The sequence below is a fragment of the Neomonachus schauinslandi genome, chromosome 8 (genome assembly GCF_002201575.2).
Source record: "Neomonachus schauinslandi chromosome 8, ASM220157v2, whole genome shotgun sequence".
NCBI classification, from domain to species: domain Eukaryota; kingdom Metazoa; phylum Chordata; class Mammalia; order Carnivora; family Phocidae; genus Neomonachus; species Neomonachus schauinslandi.
In genome coordinates this window covers 95,121,840-95,138,889 of record NC_058410.1, presented here as the reverse complement: position 1 = coordinate 95,138,889, position 17,050 = coordinate 95,121,840, and the positions used below count along the sequence as shown (strand labels likewise).

At 38.2% G+C, this 17,050-nt stretch overlaps 1 protein-coding gene across 2 annotated transcripts in view; it reads right to left on the bottom strand.

Moving 5' to 3' along the window:
* Positions 1-17,050, bottom strand: part of COL21A1 (collagen type XXI alpha 1 chain) — a 138,903-nt gene that overhangs the window by 90,442 nt on the left and 31,411 nt on the right. For both annotated transcript variants that reach the window (XM_044917712.1, XM_044917711.1), the window contains 3 exons: positions 12,487-12,549; positions 485-538; positions 340-393 (listed from right to left, as the gene is read on the bottom strand). In XM_044917712.1, the coding sequence (XP_044773647.1) occupies positions 340-393; positions 485-538; positions 12,487-12,549 (171 nt within the window). The remainder of the gene's footprint in view (positions 1-339; positions 394-484; positions 539-12,486; positions 12,550-17,050) is intronic.

Below are 17,050 nucleotides of genomic sequence, written 5' to 3'. Positions count from 1 at the left end.
ATCTATTACGGAGGACATGACTCCATCCACATAGTTCTCGCCCCTCTAAGAAGGTAACCCCCCTCAGAGTTTAACCACAGGGAGAGAAAAATGGCATCATAGCAATGTGAATTATCTGTTCCATGTCACGGTGGTCATCCAGTGACAACCAATTTCATCTAGTGATAAAAGCCCTTCTGTGGGCTTTATTAGCCAGTGACCACTGACCAATTTCCAAGCCCACAAATCTTGGGATTCCCCAAGGTGAACACTACTGAATGGGAGTCACCATAGGTAACATCCTTGGTGTTCTTGAATGAACCAAAGCAACTGGACACATTTTTGTTTGCGTGCATTTACCTTTTCACCATCTCTCCCTGGTTCTCCTTTGTAACCTGGTAGCCCTCGGACTCCCTAAACCAAGCACAGAATAAATTCTGTTAATTATGTTTTTTGGTTCACTGGAAATGTTTAATTCTTCAGTGTGTACCTATGAATCACATACCTGTATTCCTGGGGATCCTGGGACACCTGGTGATCCTGCAATTCCCTGATATCCCTAAAGAAAAGTAAACACAAAATAATTAGTATTTCAACATACTCAAAAAGAGCAGTCCCCCATTTCAGGATTCACTCTTTTCTTGAGTGTCTTACACTTAAGAGTTCACTGGGTGACTGTTTAAGAAACAAAAATAACAAAGTTTCAAATGCTGAATGTGGAATTAATATCCTTCAGTCTTTAGGGAAAAGGTCTTAAATATCTCTAGATTAATAAAAATATCCAGATATGTTTCAATGACATGGAAGGCTCTGGGATGCAAATACAGAGCCAATGTTCAAAGCTCCTAAAAAAAACGTTTTGCACATATTCAACATAGAAACATATTCAACATATTCAAGAGAAAAACATGTAAGATTAGAGGATTACACTAATACATTTTTAAACTACCTAATTAATGGTCATTTGAGTTAATCTCTGGAATAAATCAGAACTTGATAAATGTTATTCTTTAGGGTCAGTCTGTAACAGCCTTTTGGATTGCTCATTTTAGAAAGCTGCTGCTGTTAACCCCATGAGCATGGCTGTGACATGTCTCCCCCACCTCCCAAGGCTGAGCTGTCTGCTGAGGCGAGGGTCCCTTTCAACTCCACTGCTTCTTACATGTCCCCCCAGACAGTGGACCTTTGGTACTACAGCACAACTTCTTCAGACAAGGCAAACTATTCATTCTTCATTCAGCATATGGCAATTAAACTCCCAAACAAACTTGCAGGCCCAGAACATTTGTCTAGGTTTCTCTGGGTCAATGTCAAGTTGACTTGGTCCACCTGGCACCTGCAAATACATGTCTCTTACTTAGATTCCATCTCTCTCAGATCTTACTGTTTGGATATGGCTTTCTGTTGTCAGCTGTATTAAAACAGATCTCATTAGTGTTTCCAATTACATCGTCATTGTTAAATCCAAAAGCTGCATTTCCATGTGGCTATTTATGGCTGGTTTTTATATTCACCCACTCACTTGTAAGCACATTTCTAGCTGTCATTTTAGAGACAGCATGACTCCCTGCTTTCCCACTCCCATTTTTAAATATTCCTTTTACTATTCTTTACTAGCTCTAATAATACCAATAACAGTAATAATGGTTGTCTCAGCAACAGCACTCCTAAATTATTGTTTTTATCCTTTTACATGCACTTGTATTTCTTATTCTGTAAAATGTTCCCAGTTACTCTCCAAATGATAGACTATATAATTTCTAGCGCCAACCATAATCCTTTCCTTCATACCCCATTCAGTTCTTCACAGAGTGTATCACTAGGATACACTAGGATTTCTCTAGGATTTCTCACACAAATTCTTCTCCTGAGTCTGTGCCCAAACCTTTAACATCTTATTTCGTCAGTGAATGAGTCTCAAAACGAATCTCTCCATACTCCATACAAAACAATCTGCAGTATTCAAACCCAACATATGTCTCTGGGCAGCCACTGTCTCTGTGTCCTGGGATTATGTGCCCCTTGATATGAGAAACCTGGTCCAATTCATTTCTGTATTTCCAGTATTGAACAGAGCATTCGGCAATTTTTTGTTAACCACACTTCGGACGAATTTACCTTCGAGTCATCCACACTGCACTAAGTGTAAAAAATCTCTTTCCCCAAGGAACCAGGTTATGTTCGTGCTGCTACCAGGAGCAAACTGAAGCTTTTAGTAATGCCCTGTGCTTCCTGTTCTCAAGATCAGTCGGAAGAAAGAGGAAAGTCAATCTACACGGTTTGCTGAGGCTTTTTTCTCTACCACTCCAGTTACCACTGAATCTCTTTCCTTCAACCACTTTGCAATCAGATAGGTCTGGAATTAAATTTCAAATCTGTCACTGCTAGCATATGCCCAAACGGAGTTAGATTACTTATAACTTCCACCATTTAGGGTGCCTCCAAGTCCTTCAAAACCCTGTATGCACTCTCTGGATAGTCCGACATGATACACAATAGGCTGTTGTAATTGGGAGAAACAATAATAGCAATAATTTATACAGTATTTGTCATGTTCCAGTCTAAGTACCTCACATATATTAATTCACTTAACCCTCACAACCACCCTTTAATGTAGGGTCTACATTATCCCTATTTTCAGATGAGGAAACCAAGACAGAAGATTAAGTAACGTGCCCAAAGATACATAGCTAGTAAGTTGAAAGAGCCAGTGGGAATACCCTCTATCAGAAAATGCTTCATGGTAGATCAGATCTTATGATTCTAGAATAATTAACAAGATTTTTTTAAAGCCCATTTTGCGAGGCTACTTTTAAATTATTTAGAATATGGAGTGCCCAAAGAAAAGGAATGTTCATATAATTCCTCAAAAGAAAGTTACCATGGAGATTGGCTATTTACCAAAATGACTGATCATCTGCAAAGTTCACTGTAATGAATTGTTCTTTTTCACAATTTTTCAAAAGTTAAGCTAAATGTCATATCTGCTTTATTACTTTTTTCACAAAACGAATCTTTTGTAGAAAATCAAAAGCTGTTCTCTTCCTCGAAGAAGTTAATATGATCCATTTGCTAGAGAGGACACATCGCATTTCAATAGATTAAAGCAACATGGAGATGCCCCAAACTGTGTTCCCAGCTCACCTCTGACTCATAATGTGACCTCAGGCAGAGTGATCAAATCCCCAAATCCTGGGAGGCAATTCAAGAAAGTGGAAAGACAATGAATTTTAAAATTGGAAGACCCTGAGCTGAATTTTTCTCCTCCCTTTACTTTCTACGGAATTCTGGCTAAGTGACTTTGCCTAGCTAAGCCTCAGTTTCTTACCAAAAACCAGGATAACAGTGCCCACTTCAACTTCTGGAAAAAAAAAAAAAAACAAATGGAGTCACAGGTGAAAATGCCTGGCAAATGCTAGGAACTCAGATGTAAGTTTCTTTTTTTCTGCTTCTTCAGATTCAATGACTTTTGTACAAAATCATGAGAACACTTCTGCAAAATGTTATTCTGTAGGCTTAATGGGCACCATTAGTACACAAGGAATGGCAGATCCAGGTGTCATCATTTTGATTTAACCCTTTTTCAACATTCATATAGATCTGATGGTGAACATGCGAACAAGGCTTCAGTGTGTTTTACAAAGGCCAGGTTTGTTTTATCTTTGGAAGAACTGCAATACAGAAATAATAAATGCTTCCCACAATATGAGAACCAGGTCGATATGTTGTTGTTTTTTTTTTTTTTAACTTACAATGAGATGCATTCTTGAAAACTTAGTTGGATAAAGAAATTCTAAGATTATTTTAGAAGCTAGAGGAAGCACGATTAGCAAGAAAAATCAACCCACACCCAAGCTGGGGGATCCCAGGGAAAATCACCAGAAGAAATTGGATGAAATTCAGAAAAATAAATTTTGGACTAAAAATCAGGAAAATAAAGGTTAATAGGGAGGAATATTACAACACAGAACAATTTCCAAGAGGTGCAAAAACTAAACACTGGTTGACTCATAGCAGGGTACACTTAAACAAGAAAAAATGCCCTGAAACAGGAAAAATGATAAGCTTTCCATAGAGCTTAAGGAGTTTTTATTTTTCTTAATACACAAGCTTCTATGTTTTCCAGTGGGAGTACCATTTTCACATGATCTTTGATCAATACTGTCTGACATTAATTTTGCCATTTTGCAATTATTAGCAGATCTAAATATCCACCCTGCCCCCATGTGCAAGACTTCTGACAGTAAAGTCTTTTCCATGTTCACAGAATGTCTCTTTGTAAATGAGTCATTTTTAGGAAAAAAATATTCTCACTGCCAAATTGTAGGGTTGGAGAATACAGAATCAATTTAATTTTCCTCCATGATTCATAGTTACAATGCTCCAGGAAAGATGTATAGCACTGAAATGGAAATTAAGGAAATAAAAATCATCCAATATGCAAGGCTCACAATCTCTTCTGAGCCCAATTCTAATCAGACCATAAATTATCCTGCCAATCTCAATATACAGATCTTCTTAAGTAATCAATTTCCTTTAAGTATTTTAAACTCTAAAAATGAGAATAAAATCCAGAGAAATCATTTTGGATGTCACTCTTCTTTTTGAAATGTAAAAATGTGATTCAAAGTTTATTCTATTACATAATTTTCTTCTGTTTTGCAAAATTCCCACAGATACCCTTCAGTACACAGCCAGGGTAACTAAGTAACCAAAATCAAGTGTATATTTTTAATGTCCACTGTGGATTCTTCTTGCCATCGGTACTCTATATAGTTCCACACAACTAAATTCCAAAAATATTCATAAATCTCAGTCTTTTCATATATAGCTAATATAGAAACTCGTTTGTTTGCCACCTAACCCAACTGTTAGTCAAGTAGTATATATGCCTGAACTGTCTGCTCAAATTACTTGACTAATAGATCCCAGTAATATACATAAAATTACACCTGAGCTAAGTTCTAAGAAAGATGCTATGGGAGGTAAAGAGTAGACAGGGAAGCTTTCTGAAGTGATAAGTTCAAAGCAACACTAAAGGAAGAGCAGTGCAGAGGAACAATTCCTTGAAGAATTTAATACACAAATAATAATACTATGTACTATCTACATACACATCATTATTGTATATACTATCCATACTATATAAAAAATAAGTAGTCTATTTAGAGGCCCATGAGGAAAACATGGAGAGATCCATACATGAGACTTACACATGGGGAGTGCTGGAGAAAAATCAGTCGACAAAGCTTTGTCAAGGAAAGCTTTACAGAAAAGATTTAAATCACATTTTGTTATAGAAAAGATAAATTGCCCAAGTGTAAGAGAATTCATTTGAGGCAAATGGTCCATATTTTAGTCTACCAGTGAGCCTCTCATGAGGGATGTGTGTGTGCGTGTGTGTTTTATGGTACCGGGAGACAATGAGACAATAAATCTTTTTGCTAAAGGAATCCAAAATGAGGTGAAGTGAGAGCTCAGGTAGAAACTGCTTTCTCTAGACAAATGTTTCATACACTTCATCATTAAGCCACCTCTTACAATTTTCTTTTCCAAGCCAAATAACAGCCATTCCTTTGGCTTGTAACCTCATGTACCCCATTTTCCAGGTCTTAATCTGAATTCATGGCACTCAGCCCCAAATTCCCCACAGCTCTTAAACTGTTGAGTCCACAACTGGCACCATATTCAGTTAAGAGTCTGAAAGAGGAAAACACAAAAACTTGTCCCATGGGTCCTACTGTTCTACTATTAATTACTCACCTCCTGTCAAGCTTACTCTGCAAGCCTAACTTCTAGTTTTCTTCCTCTTCTTCCTATTCTCTACCATCATTCTCGACCATTTTAAAACAGCATCTCTTGCTTGAATTATACCCAAGGTTCAGTCAATTCTCCCCTGACATTCTTCTGAGTTCTTACTCTCTCCCCATTTCTCTCTTCTAAATGAAATCCAAGTCCTACAAATCCCTGAAGTATAGCAGGCTAAACCAATCCTAACACTTCAGAAGCAGGACTGTCATCTTGCTCAATACAGATGTTACATATTTACTAACAATGCCAAAAATTGCATCAGTCTTTCAGGCAGCCCCATTACAAATGCTGATCCCTTTTCACCAAGGTTAAATTTAAATAACATGTCCCAGACAAGTAAGAGCCATACGTTTATTTGGGTTGAATTTCACTATGTTAGAGTAGCCATTCTCCAAGTTCGCCAAATCCTTTTGGATCTCTGTATCTCCCCAAGTGCCAAAATGCCAAAAGTGAAATCGAGAATTAAAAATTCTTAAAAATCATAATAAAGTAAATGAATAGAGTAATACTAAAAAAAAAAAAAAAAAAAAAAACCCTGGAAGAAATAACAAAACATTTGATTGTGAGAAAATTTTACATTGTTAAAAATTAAAAAAACTATAAACCAAATAAATAATTAGGAGAAACATTTACAACATATACATCAAAGGACTAATTCTCTTAATATGTAGGAAGCTCTTACTAATCAACTGATCAACATTCAAAATACTATCATTCATATACAAAATGGGAAAAGGACAAAAAAGGACAATTAACAAAAAAGGAACTCACTCTGAATGTCAGACTTCTATATTCAAATACCACTTAAAATTTCTACCCGAACAGGGGCACCTGGCTGGCTCAGTCAGTGGAACATGCGACTCTTGATCTTGGGGTTGTGGATTTGAGCCCCACACTGGGTGTAGAGATTAGTTAATAATAATAAAAAATTCTCCACTTGACCTTCTGACAAAAATGTAATATATCCTAAACCAAACTCTTGATTTCCCTTGCCCAAGTTTTTCTATCCATCCTTCCATATCTCACTGAGTCCCCTTTGACTTCTTTCCTACAAACTCAAGCAGTACATCATCAAATCCTGTCAGCTCCAACTTCAAAATACCCCCCAAAAGTCAGCAGTTCTCTTTACCTCCCTACTTACCATCCTGATGTTAACTGCCATCATCTTAGAACTCCTGGATTATTTCAAGAGCCTCTGGACTCATCTCCCTGGCTTTTGCCCTCATTACCCTAAAATCTATTCTCAACTCACAAGTCAGAGTATTTTTTTTAAAATGTAAGTTACATCACCCCAATCCTTTATTCAAGACCCTCCAGTGGCTCCTGAGTTCACTCTAACTAAAAGCCAAAGTCATCACAATGGCCTAAAGAGCTCTACTCAATCTCCCCTCCTTTCTCCCTCTTATCTACACAACTTCATCTCCTACTAACCTGTCCCAACCCTCTCTATTTGTGGTTTGATAAAATCATGTACCTTTGAAATTCCCCATCTGTATTGACTACCACTTTTGTAAGGTTTAACCGTCTATAGAAAGCTAGCCACTTTCTGGAATCTCTAGACTAGACAGGGGTACACAGAGGGGGGTGGGGACAAAGAGAGGCACTGCATCACAGAGTGTGACCCACTGACCAATCTACACTTCTGTCTATTGGTAGCAGTGTGGTATCAGTCTTCCAGAATCACCTAAGGTCAATAATATGGAAAATCACCTCCAGAATCTGACAGTTTTGATCTAGCTTACCTTTCTCTCTTAGCAAATATGATGGCTTTAATGGGATCTTAGAAAATTAGCATTGGAGAGAACCTGGGCCTCATCTGGCACCATCTTCTCATTTCCCAAACAAAGAAACTGAGACCCAGTTGCTTTGCTTTGAAAGCAAAGCAACTTTTAAAAGCAAAGCATAAGGCAAAACAACCTCTGATCTCTCCAGCAAACCGCTAGGGCTTTGGTTTGAGTGAAGTACTTTGGTTCATGAAGAGTAATTAATAATTACGGAAAACAGGGAGAAACAAGCACTACAAAAATATAATCTTCTACAAAAATCATAAAATAGTCCTAGTATATGTTTTCATATATGGCCGCCTTCTTAAAAATATCAAAGTCATAACAATATAACGCCTTTACCAATAGTACGTCTCTGAATTATCTAGCAGGAATGTAAATATTTCCCCTGCCTCTCTCTATAATGATAGAATAGCAAAACAGTAAGCTCAGACAGTGCTGATAGAAATCATTTAACTGATAAAGAAATGAGAAAGGAGGGGAAGAATTTGAAAACAGCTCTTTAATTTTGTTTGAAGGCATTTTCCTTATGAAAATTAGTATTTCTCCAGAGTGGAATAATTTCCTATTTAAAGCTTCAGTTGACTTGGCCTGGTTATAATGTGAAAGAGATTCAGACTGCTTATTGAAGGGGATTGCACAGAACCAAATCCAAACAAAGCAGAATTCCCTTCGAATTGTTCCATCCAATTTCCTTGGTCCAGATGGCTTCAATCGCCAGCCAGAGACTCCACCCACACCTACCCACTCCCGCTGTGCACTGGCCCTGGACACATACTAATGACCCTCAGCTGTTCTGGCTCCCAGACTCACTTTCTCTTCCTGCCTGGCCACCCAACCTCCTATCTCCTAGGAGGAAGGAAAGAGGGAGAGGGAGACACTTAGGAAAAAAAGTCATACCTTTGGGTAAATAAGATTTATATTAGTGAATCAGTTTCTTATTGCTGCTGTAACAAATTACCCCACACATAATGGCTTAAAACAACACACTCTTATATTCTGGAGGTCAGAAATCCAACATTGTCTTAGGGAGCTAAACTCACGATGTCAACGGGGCAGCATTCCTTCTAAAGGTTCTAGGGGAAAATGTGTTCCTTCCCTTTACTAGCTTCTGGATGCTGCAGACATTCCTTGGCCCATGGTCACCTCATCCTGATCTCTGCTTCTGTCATTACATCTCCTCCTCTGACTCTGATGCTCCTGCCTCCCTCCTATAAGGATCCATGTGATTTTACCGGGCCACTCAGATAAATTTCTGCAGGATAATTTCTGCATCTCAAGATCCTTGATTTCATCATATATGCAAAGTTCCTAATCTAACATATTCACAGGTCTTAAGATTAGGAGGTGGACATTATTCTCTTTGTTCTTTCTCTCACATCAGATATTGCCTAATATCATCTAACATCCAATATCAGGTACTACAAAGCTATACCTATGTTAATACATAAAATCATAAACGCACACAAACATATACATGTACTGAAAATAGGATGAGATAACAAGTGTATTATACCTGAAATAAAAGTCACAGAGTAATATCCAAGATTATTGTATCAGGCTTATTACAACTAATTTCCAGTACTTTGTTTATGGCAAAATATTTAAAAAAAAAAAAGCACACTAGAGCTGATGGCCTGTGAAGGGCTTGCTCACCACTCACCTCCAGATACTGCCCAGGGCTTTTCACCACTAAAAAAAGACCAAAGCCTAAATAATTTAGTAGTGCTGTCAGTGGAGCTCTGTATCATTACCATGGCAGCATGTCACGTGTGTTTGCCTTGGAGTGGGACAGCACCAAAGCTGCCAGCAATAGACAGAGTAGGTCCCAGGAAAGGTAGGGGTCTTCAGATAGAGACGAGGTCACATTTATAAAACGCCTCCCACCCAGAGTGATTAGGGGAGAACTCACACAGGGTCTCCGGCAGTATCTTCAGTGGGACTAAGGAGGTGCAGTGAGAGAATGCAACCAAGTCACATGACACTTTTAAGTTAAAGTGAGAAAAGGATGGGATAGAAGGAACCACAAGGAAAATGTTGGCAGGTAACAAGAGTTAAGGATAAAGGCAAAGAGGAGATGTTAATTTAGAACCTATTTGTTTCATTCAATTCGAATAGAAGCAATCTGATGATAAATTTTTCATCTTCTTTCCTGCAAATCACCACCTGGCCACTTCTGTACTTATCAGCTTGGCCTTCCACCCCACATAAAGGTTCAACTGTCCATACTATACCAACACCTTCCCACCTACCTAAGGATTTTCTTCCTGCAAATATCCCTTATCTCCCAAATCATTGATTTTTTTTCCCTTCTGCTCATTTTCATCATCATAAAACCATGTTATAACACCTCCCATCTTTTAAAAAGACCCTTCTTTTATCCCACAAACTAACCATGCAACTGCTCTATTTATCTGATCCTCATTCTACTCCTCAGAAAAAGCTTCCATATTCAGTCATCACTTTATCTCACACCGTCTCTTGAACCCATTTCAAGCCAGCTTTTGTACCCACCCTCCGTGAACCCCATTTGTCAAGGGCCTCAATACTGCCATATAGTAAATCTGGTGGTCTAGGCATAGAGCTCATTTTTCTCAGCATCTTAGCAACGATGACACAACTGAGCAGTCCCTTCTCGAAATGCTTTCTTCACCAGGCTCCTGGATGAAACCCTCTCCTGGTTTTCCTCCTACTTCACCTGGTCTTTCTTTCCCAATTTCCTTGGCTGCATCCTCATCCTCTTTTTCCTCTGAAGACAGCCTGAGGTTCAGTCCATTGCCCCCTTCCCTTCTCCACTTATCTGTGATTACTCTCTAAATGATCTCATCCACTCTGGCGGCTTTAGATAGGTCAATCTACATGCCAAGGAGTCCCAACTGTGTATTTTCATTCTCAAATATATTCTTGAACTCAAGATTCCTCTCTCCAGCATCCTAGGAGACACGAGGGGCATCCCAGAAGACAACAAGGCATCCTCCCCCACTGCTGTCCAGCTCAGTAAGCTGTTCACACAGAGATCCTCTGAGTTTTCCCTGACTCTTTCTCTCATGCCCCACATCTAATTTGACACACTTCTGGCCAGCTTTACATTAAAAAATAATCCAGAATACGACCACTTATCTTCCTTTTCACCACATCGCTCTAGTCCAAGACACTTTTACTTCTCCCTTAGAACTGTGAAATAACCTGCTTCCACTCTTGTCCTACATATTCTACTCTCCACCTGATATTTATATGTATCTTTCTAAAACATAATCCAGGTCAAGTCACTTCCTATCCCAAAATTCCCAAAAGCATTGCCATCACATGTAGAATGTATTCAGGTGGGTCTGTAGAGCAGTGCTGCCCCAATCACCCAGCAGCTCCTCAGCTCTCCACAGCTTCGTTTGGTCACCATCTTGTGCCCTCTTCAGACTCCCTTCTTTGACAGTCTCTCTCTAGAGAGGTTCACCTGTATATTTAACACTTTTCCCACACAACATTGGCATAAAAGGCTGCAATACATCACTACTTCTTCAAAAGTTGGCTGTATTTTTATATTAAGTTTGTCAGCAAACCTCTCTCAGGGACTAACAAGCTCCTGAATAGTGGTGGTTGGGGTACTGATGGTTTAACCATTAGGCTGTGGTTCCTTCATTCCTTAAACATTACTGACTCACAATACAAACCTTTCCATCTTTCATGGCAAGAGGTTAATGTCTCATGATAAAGAAAATCCCTTAGGGGTGCCTGGGTGCTTCAGTCGGTTAAGCATCCAACTCTTGATTTCGGCTCAGGTCATGATCCCAGGGTTGTGAGATCAAGCCCTGCATCGGGCTCCACACTGGGCATGGAGCCTATTTAAGATACTCTCTCTCTCTGCCCCTCCCCATTTTCCCTCTTAAAAAAAAAAAAGACTCTTAGGAGATACTTTTTTGGTGACAATTATTTAACATTTAAAGGCAAATTCCTAATGTTTATTTACTGTTATACACATGTTGAGAGCTGAACTACCTGAAAATATTTGCCTAGAATGCCTTCAAGTAGATTTGCTTTATGTTTCCTTAATTCAAAAATGTTCCTAAAGTTCTCTTGAAACTTAGAGGATATTAGTTTTTTCAGATTATAAGTATATTCCAGTGCATATATGTCCTTAGGAAATATCTCTTTTAAAAAGATTTTTTTTGAAAACTTTCATAGACAAAAAGGGAAAAGATAAAAGATTTCTGAACCTAGCTATTCATCAATACTCACTGGACAACTTCTTAAATGTAACAAAGATGTATGCAATTTTGGAGTAACTCGCCTATTAAGTGACTAGAACGTTGATTCTATTGACCAAGCCAGGCTTAATGTTCTCTTCTGCTTAACTAAACTTCAGACAGACTTCTTCCTGATTCTAAGCCCCTGATCTCCCTTTTCTTAGAGCATTCACTCCAGAAAATTTGTAATTATAAATTCTTTCTCTGACCCTTTGAGTGGCAAACCTTTTTAAAAGCTTCTTGTCAGTTTTACAACTAGCAAGGAATGTCTTTCTCAAGGACCTAGGAGCCATCCCTTTGAAATACAATCATCCAGAAAGATAAGTACCCAGATCTTCCAGTCTCTGTGGGATGGTAGTACCCTAACTTTGGTGAGTGCCAATTAGCAAAGACAGATGGCCTAATCACAGAGGAAAATGTGCCAAACTCAGGATAACTCAATTTGCTCCATCCCATTGATCAACAGCCTAAAGTCCTCCAGTACTTTTCCACTAGCTCACGCCAGTACTCAAGAACCCTCCATTTCTTTGTTTCAGTGAGTGGAGTTCAATCTCTCCCTATTACAGTAGTCTTAAGTAAAGTCACCCTTGCCTGTTTAACTTAGCCCAGTGCAATTTCTACTTTGACACCATAATCCCAGTACTGGAGATGACTAAGCTTTCAGTACTCACAGGCTTACCATCTTGACCAGATTGTCCAGGGTAGCCAGGGTTCCCAGGCTGTCCAGGTTCACCCTAGAAAGGAAAAAAAAAAAATTCTCAGTCCAAAACAACCACCCACACTGCTGCTGTCAGAGCCCTTCAAGGTTCAAGCTAATTCCATGATTTGTAGCTCTTTGTATATTTAAGAAGAAGAAAGGAGGAAGAAGAAGGAAGAACAACACAACAACAGACATCCCAAAATAGGGTTAGAAAAGTAATGGCATATTTTAAATGCCCACTTTACCAAATAAAGGCTTTTTATTATATAAAATTTTCAATGATTTATTTCTGTGAGCACACCAGGTATAACAAGTAAAGTACTCTTCACCAATGTAAAATGTCAATATTAATGTCAGGATACATTTTTAGAATTCTGAACTGAAGTGTTGTAGCAAATATGGTCTCAATGCCAGCCATTTTTCTCTCATAATTCTCTTCTCTTTAGACTTAATTCTATTCTCAACCTTACACAACAGATATCAATGACCTATGATGTAATAATTCAATTTGCAATTATTTATTTAAAAAAAAAGTCCACAGGCTATATGATCTTACACACAGGACTCAAGTTTAAAGCTGCATGACAGTCATTTCTTTTATTCTAGTTGATGTGTCTCTTTGCCTATATTTATAACTTTATTTAACATAATGTTAAAATTTTTAAATCTGAGTATTTATATGAGAGCGAGGCCCAAGCCAGACAACTCTGCCCAACCCCCATAGTCCTTGAACACAGGGACTAAGAAATGAAGAAATGACCTTTGCAAACCGCCCCCAAACCAAGGATGTCCAAAGAACATTAAACCATACAATACGACAATTAGCCCAGGCACATTCTATGAAACTCTAGTATATTGCCCAATGGCCAATACTGACCGTTCAGATAGTCACCACCCATGAAAAAAGGCAATGAAAGCAACATTTTTTGTGAGGTGAGGGTGTTGTATAATTTAATTCTAAAAAATACTTCAAAATTAATATCATATTAATCTATTGCTGAATCCATGAGATCCACATGGGGCATCTTGCTTAAAAACATGAAGTCTCGGCCATCAGTACCAGTAAACTTCTGCAGAGAGGCAAGGCAGCTGCTTTCAGTCAAGTCATTATTTACATTAAGAACTCATTCACAGAGGACCCCAAAAATTATAAATTAACTAAACACCAATACTAAGGGTACTTTCACAGAGCCAAATTTGAAGATCTGAAATACTACTTCAGGCTACTGGCTACGGAGAGTTGTTCCTGAAACATAACAGGAAAAATGGAAAGAACTATGTTAACTCTATTAAGTGGCCAATGAAGGGGGGTTGGGCTTTTCACTTAGGAGCTGCCCAAGAGACAAAGCATGGGGAAGGGCTGAGAAGAAAGGAAATGTTATTTTTAAAAGAAACAGAGAAAGAACAGTGTAAATCCAGGGAGAAAAATAATGCTGAAACATGTCCTGTCTTGCTGAAGAAACAGAATTTATAGTTCTAACCCAAGGACTTCCAGTGTTAGCTGGGCATTAAGGAGTAACATTCTGGTTCTCTAGGGAGTTGGAGTTTTTCTCTTATTTTGAGAGGATCCATCTTAATCTCTAGCCTCTCTGCCATCCTTTATCCCTGTTCAAATTGGACTCGTTATCTTTTTTTTTAAAGATTTTATTTATTTATTTGACAGAGAGAGACACACTGAGAGAGGGAACACAAGCAGGGGGAGCGGGAGAGGGAGAAGCAGGCTTCCCACGGAGCAGGGAGCCCTATGCGGGGCTCAATCCCAGGACCCTGGGATCATGACCTGAGCCAAAGGCAGGTGCTTAATGACTAAGCCACCCAGGCACTTGCTATCTTTCAACAAATTCCATCTTTTCTTCTCCTGACAGAAGTTTTTCTTCCTTTTCCACTTAAGAATCCATTATTTCTTTTTTCCTTGATGTCTTTTTCTATTGAAATGCTATAGCAGCTCCTATCACTGATCCCTTATTCATAAGCAGAGTTTTCTCAGTTTTCCCTTGATTAGTCTTCATTTATCATTTGGATTGAAACTTCTTGAAAACAGAGTCTTTATTTTCCCCCTTTTTTGAGGGGGTGGGAAGGGTTGACAATGCTGCGTATCAAGTAGGGATTCAATAACCATTTGTGGATTGATTTATTTTAAATCATATTTCCTGTTAATGACCCCCTTTACTTGCAGAGTATTATTATCAGCAAAATCTAGTATATCAAAAGGATCTGAGAGGGTTTATCATCTACTGTGATGAAGCTGGAATACAGCTTTGGTAAAAGAAGAAATGAAATTTGTGTTTTAACACTGCCTCAAAGCACAAAACATATTAACAACATTTTAAATAAATAGAAACTAAGTTTCCAAGACAAAAAAAAAAAACAAAAAAAATCACTCACAAGATAAATCCAATGTGACTTCAGAAGGACCATAACATTGGTGAACAGCCCCAAGAGGGAAAATAATCTCTTTTGCAGGTTCTATTATTGCTGGTAGGTTTTACCGGTTATTCTGACTATTGCCCTATTGATTTATTTGCAAAAACTGAGGAAGGTTTGGTGTTGTTTCCATAAAATTGGGAAAATACAGACAGACACGACCAATCAGAATAAAAATTCAATTGTATTACTGTAATAAAAGTCAATGCTCTATCTTGATTTACATATGCTAAATTACTTAATCCTCATAATAATCCCATGAAGCAAGCAATTTTATTATTCTCATTTTTTATATACGCAAACTGAGGCCCCAGAAGGTTAAGTCACTTGTTCAAGGTCACACCGCAGTAGTGGAGATGACACTTGAACTCAGCCAGTTCAGCTCCAGGGTCCATGCTCCTAAACACTACTATCCCTGCCCACATTAAAATGCATACGCTGATTAGAACCAGACCTGGGGACTGTTAGCAAACTTAATACAGAAAACAATTTCCAAATACATTAAATGAGACATAAGACCTATTATTGTACAATTGTGACTAAATTCCCAATCCACTTTCTTCCAATTTAGCTGAAACATTTGCACATTTTGAATTTTAAAAACTATGTGTTCAGCTGAAAAGCAGTACTTACATATGTTGAATTGAACTTGTGCCACAGGATTTTTGAGTTGTTGACAGGAGTAGAAATGTCACGGACGAAGCTGAAACATCTCTGAATATGGCCTCTCAAGTAGTGTAAATATGAATAATCAAAGTAAGAAACAGTTGTGCTTGCAAAAGCAAGATACTATTTTCAGTTGCTCATCTAAAACAAATGTCTTTGGAACTCTTCACCTAGGCGCAAATCCCATGTGTTCAAGCCTTCTTCTCAAAACTCCTTGTGCCTTCATTCTACCCTCCGGACTCTGCAGGAGTATCTGACCTAAGACCTATTCCCTTTTCCTAAACCAACCTCTTCCCTCCCTCAAAACTCAAACACCCACTCTTTCAGGCTAGAAGGAACCCACTTAGTCTGGGAAAATTAACATAAAAATGTGAATGCCCAGTGGCCCCTGAAATTTTCCAAAGGCTTTTGTATTTTAAACAGAGGATACTTTGATAGCCTGAATGAATCTCTAATGGTGGTATCTGGAGGGTGAAACAAAGGAAATCAACAGAGATACAGTGATAGAGAGGGTGGTATTTCAGAGAAAAGGATTCATAAGAAATTGTTCCTTCCTAATAAGAAGAAAAAACGCCTTCTTTCCACTTCAGAAACAATAGATCGAACATCAAGGTTAGATCAAATCTGGGGAGTTTGTCCCCAGAAATGTTCCTACTACTGAAGTGGGGGAAGAAGTGCCATTCACATGCAAAAGTCCTTTGAAAGGGGGGTTTGTAAATTGGGGATTGCCTGGATCTTTCTTATCACAACAAAGGCATCCCATATAGGTTAACTGGGAAAAGGGGTGAATCAATGATTTTATAATTCATTAAATAAAAAATTATTACCATTAAGCACTGTGTTAGATATTGGAATTCCAAAGGAGAATTTAGTTTGTATTAAACTTCATTGTGAGCTGCCTGCATATATAAAGTATTCCAACAGATTTATTAATTTAATTACTCCCTATGTTTGATATTGGGGATACAAAATGAATTAGCTATTCTTCAAGGAACTCATAATCCAGTAATATATATATTTCTATGCTTATTGTAGAGTTATAATGCCATGGTAAGTCTACGTATAGGAAACCATAGTTATTTTGACCTGTTTTTCTAATAGGGTTGTCATATCTTTTGGAAACTCAAAGAATTTTAAACAGATGAGTTTATCTTTAAATAAGCACTGACCCACCTATCCACACAGCAATTTCTCCTGTTTCAGTCTGAGGACTCAACTCTCAGCTCCCAGAACTCTATTTCTGGTTAACAGGAAGACGACATCTGTTCTTCACAGGTAATTTTGTTTGATGGACATCTGTAAAACTTTCCAGAGAGCATCTAACAAAAATGGCCAATAAGTTTCAGCTGGATCTATAGGAAAATGGCTTCATCTATTTTAGTTCCAGTTCTGCTAATCTAATTAAAACCCTGTTAATTCCCCAAGCCAGAAATTCTCTAAAGGAA